The sequence below is a fragment of the Phacochoerus africanus genome, chromosome 3, assembly GCF_016906955.1.
Source record: "Phacochoerus africanus isolate WHEZ1 chromosome 3, ROS_Pafr_v1, whole genome shotgun sequence".
NCBI classification, from domain to species: Eukaryota; Metazoa; Chordata; class Mammalia; order Artiodactyla; family Suidae; genus Phacochoerus; species Phacochoerus africanus.
In genome coordinates, this window is record NC_062546.1 from 19,027,279 (window position 1) to 19,044,355 (window position 17,077).

Sequence of the window (17,077 nt, forward strand, 5' to 3'; positions counted from 1 at the left end):
CATGTTCCATCACAAGGGACTAGATGTAGTTCCCAGTGCTATACAGCAAGATCTCATTGTTATCTGCTCCAAATGTAACAGTTTGCATCTGTTCACCCCAGGCTCCCAGTGCATCCTACTCCTTCCCCCTTGGCAACCACAAGTCTCTTCTCCAAGTCCATGAGTTTCTTTTCTGTGGAAGTATTCATTTGTGCTGTATATTATATTCCAGATAGAAGCATTCCTCATTTTATTGTTCTTGCTTCACAGATATTGCATTTTTTTTTTAATTGAAGATTTGTGGTAATCCCACCCTGAATGAAAGTATTGGCACCATTTACAGTATGCCCCTCCCAAAATCTATTTATCTTTATAAACTAGCAGTATCAAATCAGGAAAGGCAAATTGTAGAATGTCATTTTTGATTGTGTCAAGGTATCAACTCTCCTGGAATAAGTCTCAAAAGCTTAACAAGCCCTCTATATGAGAAACATTACTGAAATAAATTTTAAAAAACCTAAAAAATGGAGTGACATATGACATAACATGTACTCAGTATTGTTAAGATGTCTATAATTCAATTCCAGTTAAATCTAAGCAGGTGGTTTTTTTGGTGAAAATTGATGATGGAAACAGAGAAGACCTAAGTTAGCCAAGACAGTCTTGAAGGAAGAACTAAGCTGCAAGACTTACTATAATCCAGAGTTTGTAATCAAGCTACAGTAATGAAGACAAGGTAGTGTTGCCATAAGAGCAAATAGACCAGTGGCACAAAATAGAGCTTTATGTCCTGCCTGGCATGGCTTGGACTTCGATGCTTGAAATATGCCCAGTCCGAGTTGAGACGTCCAGTCAGTGTCAGGTACACAATGGAGTTTAAAGCCTTGGTATGAAAAAAGAATGTAAACTATTTCATTAATAGTTCTATATTAATTCCATATTGAAATGATAATATTTTGGATATACTGGTTTAAATATTGTTAAAATCAAGTCCATCTATGTTTTAATGTGGCTACAAGAAACCTTTTTGAAACTACGTCTGTGGCTTAATGAATGACTTTGGTAGCAGCAAAGATTCCTTAAACAGGACACAAAATACTTAAGAGAAAAGATAGATAAGGTAGATTATATAAAACTTCTGTCCATCAGAAGACACATTTATAGATTGAAAAGGCAAACCATAGATTAATAGAAAATGTTTGTGTGTGTCGTGACAGAGGACTCTTACTCAGAAATATATAAAGATGTATTTTAAACTCTTGCAATCATAAAGAACTGCAAATCAGAAAAAAACGGTGATTTTTAAAATAAGCAAATGACTTGGGCGTTCCCATTGGAGCTCATGGGTTAAGGACCTGACATCTCTGTGAAGATACCTGGTGTTGCTGTTGCTGTGGTGCAGGGCCACAGCTGCAGCTCCAGTTCGACCCCTAGCCTGGAAACTTCCATATGTGACAGGTTCAACCATAAAAAGAAAAAAATAACAATATTAAAATAAAATTGGCAAATGACTTGAAGCTTCGCAGTGAGGATATCCACATGGCTAATAAGCATATAAAAGGAGGCTTAGCATCTTCAGTTACCAGGGAAAGTGAATGTGGATTTAAAAAGTACTACACAGTAATACGGAAGATGAAGCACACACTATATGATTCCATTTACATGCAGCTTAATAAGAGTCAAAATTCAATGGTAATAGAAGTCTCAACAGTGGTTACTTACAGTGGGGGTGTGAGGGTCTTCTAGAATGTTGAAGATGTTATATGACTTGGTCTCAGGTTCTGAACACGTGTATATAAAACTTTGGCAGTTGTACACTTGATCTCTGCCTGCTATGTCTGCACCATCCCTCAGTCACTTAAAGTGTTATGTTAGCGTGTCCAGCAGTTCCTTGGTGATGAAGACTACAGCTCATTCATTTCTGTGAGAGCATTGCATAAGCACTAAACACAATAAATAATGGGGAAGACATTTAGGAAGGAAAGTAGGAAGTTGGGAAGGAAATTGGTTCACTAATCTATTTTTTTTAAAGCCAGCCCCTGTTCCTTTGCTCACTGCCTACCTGTCATAGTCAGTTTGTTGGCTGCATGCTTAGGGTAATGGTTTTACTTCTCAGGAAAGTACATCTGGTGAGGCCCTTTGCTGCTAACCATGCAGACAGTAGAAAATAAATCTGGGTATGTGGAAGGGGGGGACTTTTAAATTACATGATGCAGGTTAAGAATCACCATCTCAGAGGTCCTTGGCAGCCTAGTGGGTTAAGGATCTAGCGTTGTCACTGCTATGGTAAGGGTTTGATTCCTTGCCTGGGAACTTTGTGTGCTGCGGTTACGGCCAAAAAAAAAAAAAAGAGAGAGAGAGAGTTGCTGTCTCCAGTCTGTGACCCTAGTGAGTTTGATGCTTTATTTCCTTGAGCATTTCTGCCTGTCTCTCTTTTCCCTGTTATTTGGCATTCAGCCAGTCATTGATCACTCACTGTTGCCTGGCCTTTTTAAGGTATCTCACGGCACCAGTGAGTGAAACAGATAAGAAACCCTGCCCTCACAGTGCTTCCATGCTGGGCAACCCACAGTAAACTGCCTCCTCCTTCTTTTCTTCTCTGTGCATAGGAATCAAGCAGAATGAGTGTGCTTACAAGAAAACGGAAGCTTAGGGTGTATTCCCACCTTCTCTGTATTGTATAGTAGGCCCAGTTCACTGATCTTGTTGAGCACTGAGAAGAGCCTTGTCATTTTGGATTAATATCACAGTGCCATGTGTCTAGGAGGACATAATAAATATTTGAAGCCTTTGGGAGCATCCGTCAGCACCTGCTGATTTCCATACTTCTTTTCTACCATCTGCCCTACTCATCTTTTTCTTACTATCACTTTTCTGGGAAAACATTGATTTAAGTTCTTAGAAAAAGATGTTTTCCGTAATGGCCTGACTTTGGAACAGTTGAGCCTTAGAATGGGGTAGACCGAAGGCAGTGATAAGCAGCAAAATCATTGTTGGAAAGTTTTTCTTAGGAAGCCCAAATAGTTTTTTTGAGAGTTAAGGTTGTATTGATGAGTGTTCTTTTCGTATATGCTTCTGAGTCTCATAGTGTGATAAACACTAGATCTGAAAGGTTGATTGTGTGTATGAAGCCACTGAAATAAAATTGCTCAAATAAAGTCCTAGAAAGAACATCTAAACGTGACTCAATGCATCCTTTTTTAAGTTCGTTGTTTTTTGTTTTTTAAGTTGTCTTTTAAAAATGTATTAGAGTACAATTGGTTTACATTGTTGTGCCAGTTTCTGCTGTACAGCAAAGTGACTCGATCATATATATCTATATCTGTATCTATATCTATACTTAGTTTTTTATATTCTTTTCCATCATGGTCTATCCTAGGAAATTGGATATAGTTCCCTGTGCTATACAATAGAACGTTGTTTATCCATTCTAAATGTAATAGTTTGCATCTAACCCCAAACTCCCAGTCTATCCCTCTCACTGGTTTTTATTTTTTATTTATTTATTTATTTTTTATTTGTCTTTTTGCTATTTCTTTGGGCCGCTCCCGCGGCATATGGAGGTTCCCAGGCTAGGGGTCCAATCAGAGCTGTAGCCACTGGCCTACGCCAGAGCCACAGCAACACAGGATCCGAGCTGTGTCTGCAACCTACACCACAGCTCACGGCAACGCCGGATCGTTAACCCACTGAGCAAGGGCAGGGACCAAACCCGCAACCTCATGGTTCCTAGTCGGATTCATTAACCGCTGCGCCACGACGGGAACTCCTCTCGCTGGTTTTTAAATGCAGGTTTGGGGGTTTTGTTTGTTTGTTTTGTTTTGTTTTTGGCTGTGTTTGAGGCATGTGGAAATTCTTAGGTCAAGGATTGAATCTGAGCCACAGCAGTAACAGCGCCAGATCCTTAACCACTACACCAGCAGGGACCTCCTCAAATTTTTTTTTTTCCCCAAGCAAATATGCTGTAGAAAGATTTCATGGAGATAGGCACCTAGAAAGGTTGATAGGCATCTAGGGTAGAAAGGAAGGAGTTACTTTGTTTCCAGTTAGGATTTGTAGTCAAAGGATGATCAGTGAAACAAAGCCATCTCCAGGTACAGAGGGGAAAGAAAGATGGTACAATTTAGTAGAAAATACTTGTACCTTGCATTTGCATAGTGCTTACCATCCGAAAAGTGTTTTCTGTTCCATTTTATCTTCCCAATAACCCACTGAGAAATGTGTCTTTGCCTCCTGTTTTAACGGACTGGAACTAAAGAGGTGTTAATTGATTTACCCAAAGTCAATAGCTGGTAGGAATTGAGGCCCTCTGATTCTAAAGGCCTCAGACTCTTTTATGTTGTGCCTTTTTGAAAATTTTATGCCACAACATGTCAGCAGTTTTGGCAGAGAAGGGAAGTCTTAGGACCAGTTTTAGTGAGGCTGGAGGCAAGTATGAGAGCAGGCATCTGAAAAGCAGAGTAAGATCTCTAGTCACGTGGGAGGGGAAGGCAATCAGGTTGTGCCCAGAGGTTAGCATGTGGGTGACCCTTTGGTCGCTCTGTGGGCTGAGAGGAAGGGGCCTCAGTTCTCAAAGATGACCTCTTGGATGAAGTAGTACCTATTCTTCTAGAATTATTTCATAGCTTCTGTGGTGCCAGGAACTCACTCTCTTTTTAACCTCCATCTCCAGGAGCCTCCAGAAGATGACGCAAATATCATTGAGAAGATCTTGGCATCTAAAACTGTCCAGGAGGTTGGTGGCTGATGTTTCTGGCTCTTATATCACTAGCACAGATTATACCCTCTGTGAAGAGACGCTTGGTGAGACAGCCTGGAATAGTCATTCTTAGCTGAATGACAGCCAGGCAAGGGCACTGTTTGGCTAGTTTGACACTTATTTTTACCTCCATGGAAGATTTTAGGACATAAAATTCTTTTTTTTTTTTTTTTTGTCTTTTTAGGGCTGCACCCATGGCATATGGAGGTTCCCAGGCTAGGGATCTCATCAGAGCTACAGCTGCCCACCACATCCACAGCCACAGCCACAACTCAGGATCTGAGATACATTTTTGACCTACACTGCAGCTCATGGCAATGCTGGATCCTTAACCCACTGAGTGAGGCCAGGGATCAAACCCGAAACCTCACGGTTCCTAGTCAGATTTGTTTCTGCTGCGCCACAGTGGGAACTCCCAGGACATGAAATTCTTAAATATTTGAGTATGGCTCAAACCAGTTTTTTTCCTTCATTATGATTCTAGCAAAAGATATTTATCCCTCAATTGTTCTAGACCATTGAAAGTTATCAGAGGGCCAAGAGGAAAAAACGGGAAAAGACTCCCAACGAAAACATCTTTTCCTTTAAACACCTCAGGGCCGTCGTGGGGATCCTCTAGAGAAAAGTCCTGGAGTGAAAGAGTATGTTGGTGCCAGTGAAAGCATAGTTTTATCTTTGCTTCCAGTATTTATGGAAGTAAATTTCCTTGCTTTGACAGGGAACACCACTGGTGTTCGTGGGGGACGGTTGGGGGGATGCCAGAAATGCATGTTGTCGTTTCTGCCCTAGGCTGTGGTCCGCCAGCTCTCTGAGCCCTGGCCCAGTTTGACTTTATCAGCTGAATGCTCTCCCAGCCTGACCTTGGAAGGACACCAGGAGGACCACTTTTTCACCTTATTTAGCTAGCTGTGTTTTCAGCCTTTAGAAAACCTGCTCAGTAGCCATCAGAAAATGACCTGGGAAAATGAAAATACCCTTGAGAAATACATTCTAAAACCAGGAAGAACTGTTGATTTACCTGTTTTCTTTTGGGCACCAACGGTGATCTGTGGGGATCTCGGCTGATAACTGCTTGCCTTTGGTTACAGGTTCACCCAGGAGAACCCCCATTCGACTTGGAGCTGTTCTACGTCAAGTATAGAAATTTGTACGTCCGTTTAATGTTTTATTTGTATTTGGATTTTATATGAATAAAACTTGTTTCCTTCATCACATCCTTATCTTCTGTATTTTCCAAGAATGGCCCCTAAGGCATGACCCACAGACCTTGATTGACTCGAGTTCACTTTAGGCAACAGTGCTCAACTTTGGCTACACATAGGCACCTGGAGAGCTTTTAAAAACCACTGAAGCGCTTGCTGCCCTCAAGTATGCTGCCCAGTTGGCTCATACTCTGGGAGTAGTTCCCAAGGATTGGTATGTTTTAACAACTCCCTCTGCAGTTCCCACTTGCACCCAGAGTGGAGAACCACGGTTCTCTAGCCTATACGTTCTTCCCCTCTTCATTATTCTTTCTTTCTCGGCTGTGTGCCCTCCTTTACTAATGTGTATGAAGGATAGCCTGCCTGTACCTGCCCTCCCTCTGCTCTGAGACAGTTTCTGTAGAAGCTACAGAGTGACCAGTTGCTTGGAATTGCTGTATTGTTTTGTTTTGTTTTCTGTTTTTGTCCTGGAGGGCGAGGCCCTTCTAAGCCCAGTCTCCAGCAGTTTCACAAGCCACTCCACTGCTGCTGTGTTAGATGGTCATCCTGGTTATTGAAACACTTTAAAGCTTGATGATCTGCAGGTTATGCCCTTGTCTCACGATTTATGTGTCTTTGGATAGTTCCTACTTACACTGTAAATGGGCCACAATGGAGGAGCTCGAAAAGGATCCTCGCATCGCACAGAAGATCAAGCGATTTAGGAATAAACAAGCCCAGATGAAGCACATTTTTACTGAGGTGAAGCAATATTTACTAATTGCTGCTTTTCTTGCAGTATTAAATGCTTGGTTTAAGTTTCTTCAAGTTGAAGTCCCATGTAGCTCTGTCATCAAGTCAGGTTGCTAAGTGTGCACTGGTTTGTGACAAAACTTGTCCAGATTTAAGCCAAAGAAAACAAATTATCCACTAAGGAATAAGGATCAACCTTATAAACTGACAGCTCTAAGAATGTGCATTTTGGTCAGAGTACCTGTAAATAGCCAGGGCAAAAGGAATGTGCACATCGTTCCTTCATTTCTTCCTCCCACCCTCTCTTACTAGGGCAATTCCAAAAAGACGTAAAGATTGAATGTAAAAAAGAAAAAAAAGTAAAATGTTAGAAAATAAGTAAATGTGTAAGCTTGGGAGTTCTTAAGCGTGGTACCTATAGCAAGAGGAGAAGGATTGATGGATTTGGACTTGAGAGTATTTGTAGTGTTCTGCAGAAACAGAAATGCCATAAAGAAACCTTAAAAGTACATAATTGGAAATATGTATATGTCACTAATGCAAACAGACATACCAGACATATGTCCTTCTTATCTGGTATGGAAACTGCCTTATTTGCATATAAACACATTGTACATGCACACACACACACACACACATATATATATGACATGTAGCTTTAATGATAGACATGCTCTTATAATTCAAAAAGATAAATATAGTCCCAAGTAGAAAAAATGGACAGTTAACAGGGCATTCAGAAAAGAAGGGGGATATTAGTCACTAACGATACAAAAGTATAGTCAATTTCACTAGCAAAGAAATGCAGATAAAACAGGAATCTTCTGGAGTTCCTATTGTGGCACAGTGGAAACGAATCCGACTAGTAACCATGAGGTTACAGGTTCAGTCCCTGGCCTTGCTCAGTGGGTTAAGGGTCTGGCGTTGCTGTGAGCTGTGGTGTGGGTCACAGACGCAGATTGGAACCCGCGTGGCTATAGCTGTAGCATAGGCTGGAGGCTTCAGCTCCGATTCGGCCCCTAGTCTGGGAACCTCCATGTGCTGCAGGTGTGACCCTAAAAAGCAAATATTAAATAAAACGGGAATCTTTTTTTTTTTTTTTTTAAGCCATTTTTTTATCTATTGCTGGTGAAGATGTAGGGAAGAGACACTGTCCTACATCACTGTTTGGGAGCATAAGTTAGGGTGACCTGTCAGGAGAGCAGCACGACAACAAACTTCAAATGTCTCAATATTTTCGTATCCTTTGTTCCAGCAGTTCTAACTCCATCGTTTATTTTAAGGACATTTTCGAGTCTTTGTGTGAAGACTTACTATGATAAACAGTTGTTGGTATTGGCAAAAAGTTGAAAACAAACCAAATAGGTAATAGACATTTGTTAAATTATGATATATTTCACAGACTGCGATGTGCTACAGCTAATGACGATATTGGAGGACAATTATTAATGATACAAGAAGAAGCTGAGTGTTAGAACACTCAGCTTTTTCTTAGAACACTAAACTCTTGTTAGTTGAGGATGCCAAGCTCTTACAGTGTATGAAACAGTTTCCGTTTAGGGGGTGGTGTAGGAGAAAAGAATCATCGTAATAATGCATAGAAAATGTCTGAATGTGCATGAAAGTGCTGACATGATTTTTTGCAGTTGATGGGATCGTGGGTGATTTCTGTTTTTTCTTAAACCTGTAATTTTTCAATTTTATGCATAATAACTTAAGAAGAAAGCAATGCAGGGAGTTCCCGTTGTGGCTCAGTGATTAACGAACCCAACTAGTATCCATGAGGATGCGGGTTCGATCCCTGGCTTTGCTCAGTGGGTTAAGGATCTAGCATTGCCGTGAGCTGTGGTGTGGGTCGTGGATCATGGCTCGGATCCCACGTTGCTGTGGCTGTGGTGAAGGCCAGCAGCTGTAGCTCTGATTCAACCCCTAGCCTGGAAACCTCCATATGTAACAAGTGCGGCCCTAAAAAGACAAAAAAAGAAAAAAGCAATACAATTTTTTTTTTTGTCTTTTTGCTGTTTCTTGGGCCGCTCCCGCGGCATATGGAGGTTCCCAGGCTAGGGGTCAAATCGGAGCCATAGCCACTGGCCTACACCAGAGCCACAGCAACGTGGGATCCGAGCCGCGTCTGCAACCTACACCACAGCTCACGGCAACGCCGGATCGTCAACCCACTGAGCAAGGGCAGGGACCGAACCCGCAACCTCATGGTTCCTAGTCAGATTCGTTAACCACTGCGCCACGACAGGAACTCCCACAAATTATTTTTTAAATGTAGTTACTAATACTAGACCTTAAGTGTGCTCTCAGATGCCATCAAGTTACGGGAAATTGCCACATGTACTTATGAATTCATTGTTCATATCATACTCCTCCGCAAGAGACAAAAAATTAGGATCGTGTCCAACAATAAAGGGCCACATCAGCCTAACACCCAAAGTGGGGTCCTTTCTCTTTAGCCCTAACATCTGTTCCTGGGCCTCTCCAGGGTGGCCGTAAAGCCCATGAGAGCTGTTTTCATAGAGCATCAGGGAAAGGAAGGACAAGAATTGGAACAACCATCCTGAAGCGGTGTTGGATGCACTCCTTCAGTTCTCGGAACATCTCATTCGCACCTCTGTTTTAGCACGTATTTGCAGCCTAGGGACTTGTTTACATGTCTGCGTCTTCTATCTTGAGCCCTGCAAGACAGACAGGGATGTGTCGGCCTCGTGTTTCTACCCGTGGTACTAGGTGCAGGGTCTGTGCTCAGCCACGCTTGGCTGTGCCAGGTAAGAGAGGGGGGTTGCCTTATGCCGCCCCTGCTCCAGACCTCTCAGCACTTTCTGCCGTCTTGGAATAAAGTCCAGAGTCCTTAATATAGCTTACAAAGCCCTGTGTGTCTAGTTTCTGATTTATTCCCAAGGGAGTGATTTATTTTTTCCCCCTTGGTTGGGAGTAGAGAGAAAATTGCCTTAGAGTGTGTAGAAATAACACAGCATACTCTGACGGGCAGGAAAGGCTTTTGAGAAGATGGAGGCCATCGTGAAAGGAAGGAGGAGTAAGAGAAGGGAGTAGTTCCTGTAGCACCGTCTTCAGTCTTGACCCATCTGACGTTTTTGTGAATAATGTGCATTAATGATACTGTTATGAAATAAATAATAGCCTCGTTTTGGGTAGAACTTGGTCATTCCCATTATTTGCAGCCGCTTTATGAGGTAGCCGGGGCACCTGTGAAGGAGAGTCAGGCTGGAAAGGCCATGAGTTCCCACACTCCCTGGGGGTGGAGGCCTTCTCTTAGACCCTGACTCCTAAACCCCAGACCCAGTGCTGGGAGAATAAATGACAGGATCACAGTTTGGGTTTACCTGGTCAGGCAAGGGTGAATGAAGTGATAAGCGCAATAGCTAAATGTCATGTCACACATTGGTATTTTTTAAATCTTTACAGCTTTGGAGTGGGGAAAATGACTGCATAGCAGTTCTAGAGCGAAAAGCTCTTGTTCATTTAATTACAAGTCTGCTGTGAGCCAAGAGTAGGGTTGGGCTGCTTAAAAGGTACCACTAACCCTAGGTGGCACCATGGAACAGCCCTGCTGTGCCTTGCTTTTTTCATTCCTAAGTGTTATGTTGATGTGGGTACCAGGATTCCGTGAGGGACTTTGTAAAACCTGAGGGCACCTGAATGAAGACGCTAGCAGTGGTCGGGTGCCGAGGCGTGTCTGAGTGCTTGAGAGCAGAGGTAGGAAGTGGATGCACATGTTAGGAGCCTGGGCTCTGGAACCACACCCCTAACACACACACACACAGCTGGGTGGCCTTGTGCCAATTGCAGGAGCTCCTTCAGACTCAGTGTCCTCCGTTTTTGTAAAGCAGAACTCCTAATAGTATCCCCCTCACAGAACACCTGGGAGAATTAAATGACACAGTGTTGGTAGAAGTGCTTAGCATAGCGCCTGGCCCATAGTCATTATTCCACAAAGGTAAGCTCTCTGCATCACCAAAGGATCTAGAAACATGGCATCTGAGGAACACTGAACACCTGGGGTTAGGGAGGTGTTCAGATAGGGAGAGAATCGGCTTGGCCAGTGCTGCTGTGGAGGAAGCAGTTCACACCCATGAGTCACAGTTACAGGAGGAAAACCAGGCTGTAATTTAATAGTAATAATGATAGAGATTGTGATGCTGTGACTGAACAGGAGAGGTAGGTCTTGGCAGTGGGTTAGGTCTTAGAGGGCAAGAAACTCCTGATAAAAAAATTCCTGAACACAGGAATAATTGAATCAGGGTGGATTTGCTAGGGATGCTATAAAAAAGTATTCTCGGAGTTCCCGTCGTGGCGCAGTGGTTAACGAATCCAACTAGGAACCATGAGGTTGCAGGTTCGGTCCCTGCCCTCGCTCAGTGGGTTAACGATCCGGCGTTGCCGTGAGCTGTGGTGTAGGTTGCAGACGCGGCTCGGATCCCGCGTTGCTGTGGCTCTGGCGTAGGCCGGTGGCTACAGCTCCGATTCAACCCCTAGCCTGGGAACCTCCATATGCCGCGGGAGCGGCCCAAGAAATAGCAACAGCAACAACAAAAAAAGACAAAAGCCAAAAAAAAAAAGTATTCTCTATGTTGGTTAGAATTTAAAACCAGACAGCTCCTAAGGTGTCTTCCAGCTTAACAGGCAGTAAGAACATCCCTGCAGTTCAGGAGGAGAGCTGCTGGGCAAGAAAGACCTGGGTAAATGTTCCCATTCACATGGCTTTGCGACCTTGGTCACATGCTCATTTTAACCTCTCAGAGGCGGTTTTCTCCTCTGTAAAGTGATTTAGAGCACTGACTATGCCATAGTTTTGAGGCTTAGGTGAAAACGCTTAGCATAACTCTGGACACACATTAAATATTTCTAAATGCTGCTTATTGTTGTTTGGTGAGTATACTTTTTTTTTGAAGTGTAGTATACTTAACAGTAAACCGGACGTGAGGGTACAGCTCAATGAGTTTTTACAAAATAAACACTCCTGCGTAGCCTAGATCAGGAAGTAGAATGTTATCTGTACTCCTCAAGCTTCCCTCATGCCTCCTTCCAATGTCAGCTGCTGTCGTTTTTCTTCTTTAATAAGAAGAACGAACTGTAATTCTGGGTTTCTGAAGCTTTTCTCCAGAAATCCTCCTTGTGTGATTTTTGTGCTATGTAAGTTGTGGTTGTTCCTTTAAAATGTAGTCCTGAGAGGAGTTCCTTGTGGCACAGCAGGTTAAGGATCCGGTGCTGTCACTGTGGCAACTCAGGTTGCTGCTGTGGCAAGGGTTTGATCCCTGGCCCAGGAACTTGCACATGCAGGATTTGGGGACAGTGAAGAAATGTCAGCGAGGCGACTTATTTTCAAGTGAACATTTTCATTCTGTGTTTCCTGTCAGGCCTGGAGTTGGGGGGCGGGGGGCGGTCACTTAAGAGAAAACTGTGGATGTTGGATTGGATGGAAGGCATCACTTCTTAACTCTTCTCTTCTGTCTGCCTCAGCCTGACGAAGACTTGTTCAACCCAGACTATGTGGAGGTCGATCGCATCTTGGAGGTGGCCCACACCAAGGATGCAGAAACAGGAGAGGTTCGTATTTGACTTTTTGACTCTCCTCAAGTGTCTTCCCTTCCTGCCTCATATTTTGGTTATTTTGTTAACATGTGGTCTTTGTTTTAATGGCATTTGTGTGCTGCATTGTAGGGAGGTTTTCACAGGTTCATCAGTGTAGGATCGACTCCTTTAATCTAGGAGAACGAACATAAGTTTCTCTCCTGTTTCCCACCAGGAAGTGACGCATTACCTGGTGAAGTGGTGCTCACTGCCTTATGAAGAAAGCACGTGGGAGCTGGAGGAAGACGTGGATCCTGCAAAAGTGAAAGAATTCGAATCTCTGCAAATTCTTCCTGAAATTAAGCATGTGGTAATGTGTCCATGTCACTGTTTGGTGCCTCTTGGATGGTGCAGTCTTAGGGACTTGGCGATTCTGCATGTCCACTGGGCTATGTGCTGAGCGGCTTCTGTGATATCCTAACCTTGGTCGTGCCTTTGAAACTGTAGTTCAGGGTGTGTTTATCCCCACATCACACTTTGCCAGCACTCAGGTCAGCATTAGGTCTGGGCTCTACTTTGATTTATGTGGCATCTAAGAAGCTTAGGCATGAGCCGTGATGTCTTGGTTTTTGGCTGTCATATGGAGACAGTAAGATAAAAGGTGTAAGAAATGCCTGGCTTGGGAAACAAGCTTAGTAAGTTGTTAGTATCTTTCTCATTTCCTATTTCTTATCTCTTGCTCCACCAATAATCTCTTTTCTTTAGTTTTCTCCTTTTACTCAAATGGAATATTCTTAAAGGGAAGAACTATTCTTTATCAATCTCCGGGACTTTGTAGAGAAAACATAGGTTTTCAATATATGTTTGTTGAATTGGTTTTTCTCTTTTTTTTTTGTTTTTTTGTTTTTTTTGGAAGTTCCCAAGCTAGGGGTTGAATTGGATCTGCAGTTGCCGGCCTCAGCCACAGCCACAGCCACAGCAATGCCAGATCGAAGCCGCATCTGCTACCTACATTGCAGCTCATAGCAACCGGATCCTTAACCCACTGAGTGGGGCTAGGGATTGAACCTGCATCCTCATGGATACTAGTCAGGTTCGTTACTGCTGAACCACAACAAGAACTCCTGGTTTGTTTTTCTGATTCTGGATTATTACCACAAAGCTGCCAAAAATGATCCAGGGTACCTGACAATTGGCTAGGGCCCAATTAAGATGAACTAACAAGAAGCAAAGTTGTTAAGGAATGTGACTGTGGACTGGAATGATCAGTTTCTATCGAAAAAAAGAAGCAACACTATTTTTCTATGAAAAACTCTTTTTCTTTACTGTTGTTTTTACATCACTGGAATGTTTGGGTTCAGAAGGCAAGACCTTGACATTGAACTTAGATCCCTGTCAGAGTCTATCCAAAGGCAGTTTTCATTTTTATTTTTTGGTTCTGAAGGTTATGGAGGTATCTTGGGATGTAGAACTATGTTAGAAACCTATGTATTTTATAGTGTTTTGTCTATATGATTGATAAATAAAATTTTCTTTTAGCCCTCTCCTATAAGTATTGTCTGTTTTTAATTCACTTTGTCGGTCATTTACTGAGCATCTGCTGTAGGTTGATTCTTGTGTGAGATAGAGTAAGAAAGAAGGTGCAGACTCTGCCCCCCGAGCTCACAGGCTGATGGAAGAGGCATGTGTGTGCATGACAAATATGGCACCAGGCCAACTGGGGCATGTGGCACAAAGCAGAGACAGACCAATTGGGGAGCAGAGAGTTGAGAGAGTTTCATTCTGAAGCTCCCTGTAAGTTATCACCCAGAAGTAATCAAGATTCTTACTCTCTCAGCCCAACTCCCAGTTATTTCTTCAGGTAGACTTCATGCACTTGGCAAGAATATGAATTCAAGTGTTTTCAGTCAGTTTCACTCTTCCTCTCCTTTGTCCTTGTGCTACTCCTGTCTTCATCTCGCAATGAGCTGTGACACCATTTCACACCTCTCTCTCTCTCTCGCTCTCGCTCTCTCGCTCCTGTTTCTAGTTTATTTGTTCTCTCATTTAGAAGGTTATTTTTTCTCATTCTAAATTGTAGTGGGAGCTAAAAACATAAAGTTGTCTTTTTATATTTTACGGAAAGGGCTAGCTCCAAATGATACTTTATCTGAGTAATTTTTTAACAGGGATTTTGTTCTGGGCCTTAAAGGGTAGAGATGACTGTCAGTCCTGATGTATAGGACATTTCATGCCTAAAAGCTTTTTGGTAAAAAGTAGTTGCTTGTAGGTTAGATATAGAATTTTGGGAAAGCAAGAAATGTATGTCCGTAATGATTGTGCAAAGAGAGTAGTGGTCATCTAATAGACAGGACCCACCTTGGAGACGCCAAGAATCATTTCTCTTTTGAATTTAGCAGTAGCTACTGAAGGTTGTGGGACCCTGGGGTAAGCTGTTTCCTGTGGTTATACCAAGAGCCAACCACACAGGCATCAGGAAATCCTAGCTGATTTCAGGTCTAGTCCTTAGATGGCTAAAATCTCTGTTCAGTAGGTGATGTAAAAACTAAAACATTTAGCAGTGAAAGCCCAGAGGAGTGACTGAGTTAGAGTGATGCCTCTGCATCTGGAGTGTTACCAAGGCAGCAGAGTAGAAACCTGCGGTGAAATTCTGTCCTATATCTGTATTGCTAAGAGTGTACCACTTAAGTCACAAGAGGAAAGGAATATTCCAGAAAGTCCCCATTGTATCTAATAGAGTAGAGTGCCCAATTCTAGTGAGTCACATGGACTTCGGGATCTGGACTGAATGATTCTTGTAGGTTAAGAAGGATGTCATTTCTTTAAGGGAACAGAGCAAGAGATTTTATATAGGAATATCTTTGCTTAAAAGTTTTCTCTTTAAAATGAATTATTTTGACATAATAAATTATTTTCTCTTTTATTTCGGAAAACACCTGTACCTATGTGCTAATACTCAACAGAGTTCTATTTCAAAGGGCTTAGCCTAGGCGTTCCCTGGTTAAGAGTTTGGCATTATCACTGCTGTGGTTAAGAGTTTGGCATTATCACTGCTGTGAGTCGGGTTTGTTCCCTGGCCCAGGTTCTTCCATGTGCCACAGGCATGGCCAAAAGGGTGGGGGGGGGGGGAGGCGGGAGCAGGGGCTTAGCCTAACTACAGCTGTAGTAATTTTGTAGGTAGATTTTGGTATGTAAGTTTCTGAAAGACCATGTGGACAGATTACGCTTATCTCCAAATATCAGTGATGTGATTGGGAATATCTTACTAAATTTTACATGCAAACGGCTTAGTTTTAATTAATAACGTATTTCAGAAGTACACTTTATTGTAGTGTCCTAAAGAACTATCAAAGACTAAAATTGCTGTTGGAAAACCTGCATTCTCAAAATTCTTACTTATAACCACAGGCATAGCTAAGAATTTTTAATTTTTAAGACCTTAAAGTGTCACTTTAGGGGCTCAGTTTGTCTGTAAGCAAAATAATCAAGTCTATGTCTAATATAAAACTAAAAATTTAACATTTCTCCAGTTTAGCTGAAATTCCAGTAGAATTTTAAGAGAACTTGAAATTGATTCTATACTTACACAGGATACTAAGATAAAATGGCCAAGACATTTTTGAAAAATTATTTTTCATTAGCTATAAAGCTGTAGTATAAAGTGTGGTTTCTATTGCAATAAGAGACATCTGTTAGAACAGTGAAGACTCTGGATATAGCTCCATGGATGTATTAGGGCCTAATAGATGATAAAAATGGCATTTTATCATAACCATAACCATCATAAATATCAATTATATTTTGAAATTGGTGTTTCATATGGAAAATGAAGTAATAAGATTGCTGTTTTGTTCATGGTGAATTTGAGGATTTACAACTTTGATTATACAGGCTTTTTGCTTTATGTATTGACTCTGGAAGCTAATGAACAAAATATTTGACTCACTGTGCTTTCCTGAGCTGATAGCACAGAGACAAATAACAAAAAGAAATTCTGCCTGTAGAAAAACAAAAAAAACCTGACTAATACCGGCTTGTAGGGAAATTAAAGTGTAAGTGGGAGTGATTTTTCCAAGAGTCTAAGTAAAGCAATATACCACTTACCAAGATATTAGGTGGCTCTGTTTCTCTTCTTTGTTAATTGCTTGCAAATTCTATAGAGCTGTCATTAGTTTTCTCTGGGAAAATATAGAAAATACAGGGCCTGCTCATTAGTCAGAAGATGTGACTGCAGTTTGCTGCCAGCTCTAGGGCAGTGTTCGACGGTGGATTTGCCACTCTCCTCATCGTTGCACTGTGTTCCTCTCCACGTTTTATGCCTGAAACATCATTCTCTATGTCTTGTGCCCTCTGCTTCCCTCCATAGGAGCGCCCTGCTTCAGACTCCTGGCAGAAACTTGAGAAGTCTCGAGAGTATAAGAACAGTAACCAGCTCCGGGAGTACCAGCTAGAGGGGATGAACTGGCTTCTTTTTAACTGGTATAACAGGTGTGGAACCAGAACCAATCTTGTCTTCAGGGATGGTTTTTCTACCAAATGTTTGTGCCTGGAGGGAGATTGTGGTTGGCCCGCTTGGAGTAGCGCTAGCAGAGTGGTTGGGGTGCAGCAGTTTGGTGACTTTGCACACAACGCATACCAGGACTTTATTTTTTATGTCAGATTTGGTTTGGTTTCTCCAACCAAGAGGAATGATCTTTAGACTTTGCGCTTTTTTTCCTTTGCCACTCTAACCAAAAGGTTAGGCTCAACCTAGATGAAACAAAATCCAAAAGATCCTTTAAAACTATTTTGTTTTGGAGTTCCCATCATGGCTCAGTGGTTAACGAATCCGACTAGGAACCATGAGGTTTCGGGTTCGATCCCTGGC

General features: G+C 42.2%; 1 protein-coding gene across 5 annotated transcripts in view; it reads left to right on the forward strand.

The window, feature by feature from the left end:
• CHD6 (chromodomain helicase DNA binding protein 6) overlaps positions 1-17,077 on the forward strand; it is a 148,404-nt gene that overhangs the window by 42,018 nt on the left and 89,309 nt on the right. For all 5 annotated transcript variants that reach the window (XM_047771070.1, XM_047771074.1, XM_047771072.1 and 2 more), the window contains exons 5-10: positions 4,652-4,714; positions 5,827-5,885; positions 6,564-6,681; positions 12,160-12,246; positions 12,446-12,580; positions 16,577-16,698. In XM_047771070.1, the coding sequence (XP_047627026.1) occupies positions 4,652-4,714; positions 5,827-5,885; positions 6,564-6,681; positions 12,160-12,246; positions 12,446-12,580; positions 16,577-16,698 (584 nt within the window). The remainder of the gene's footprint in view (positions 1-4,651; positions 4,715-5,826; positions 5,886-6,563; positions 6,682-12,159; positions 12,247-12,445; positions 12,581-16,576; positions 16,699-17,077) is intronic.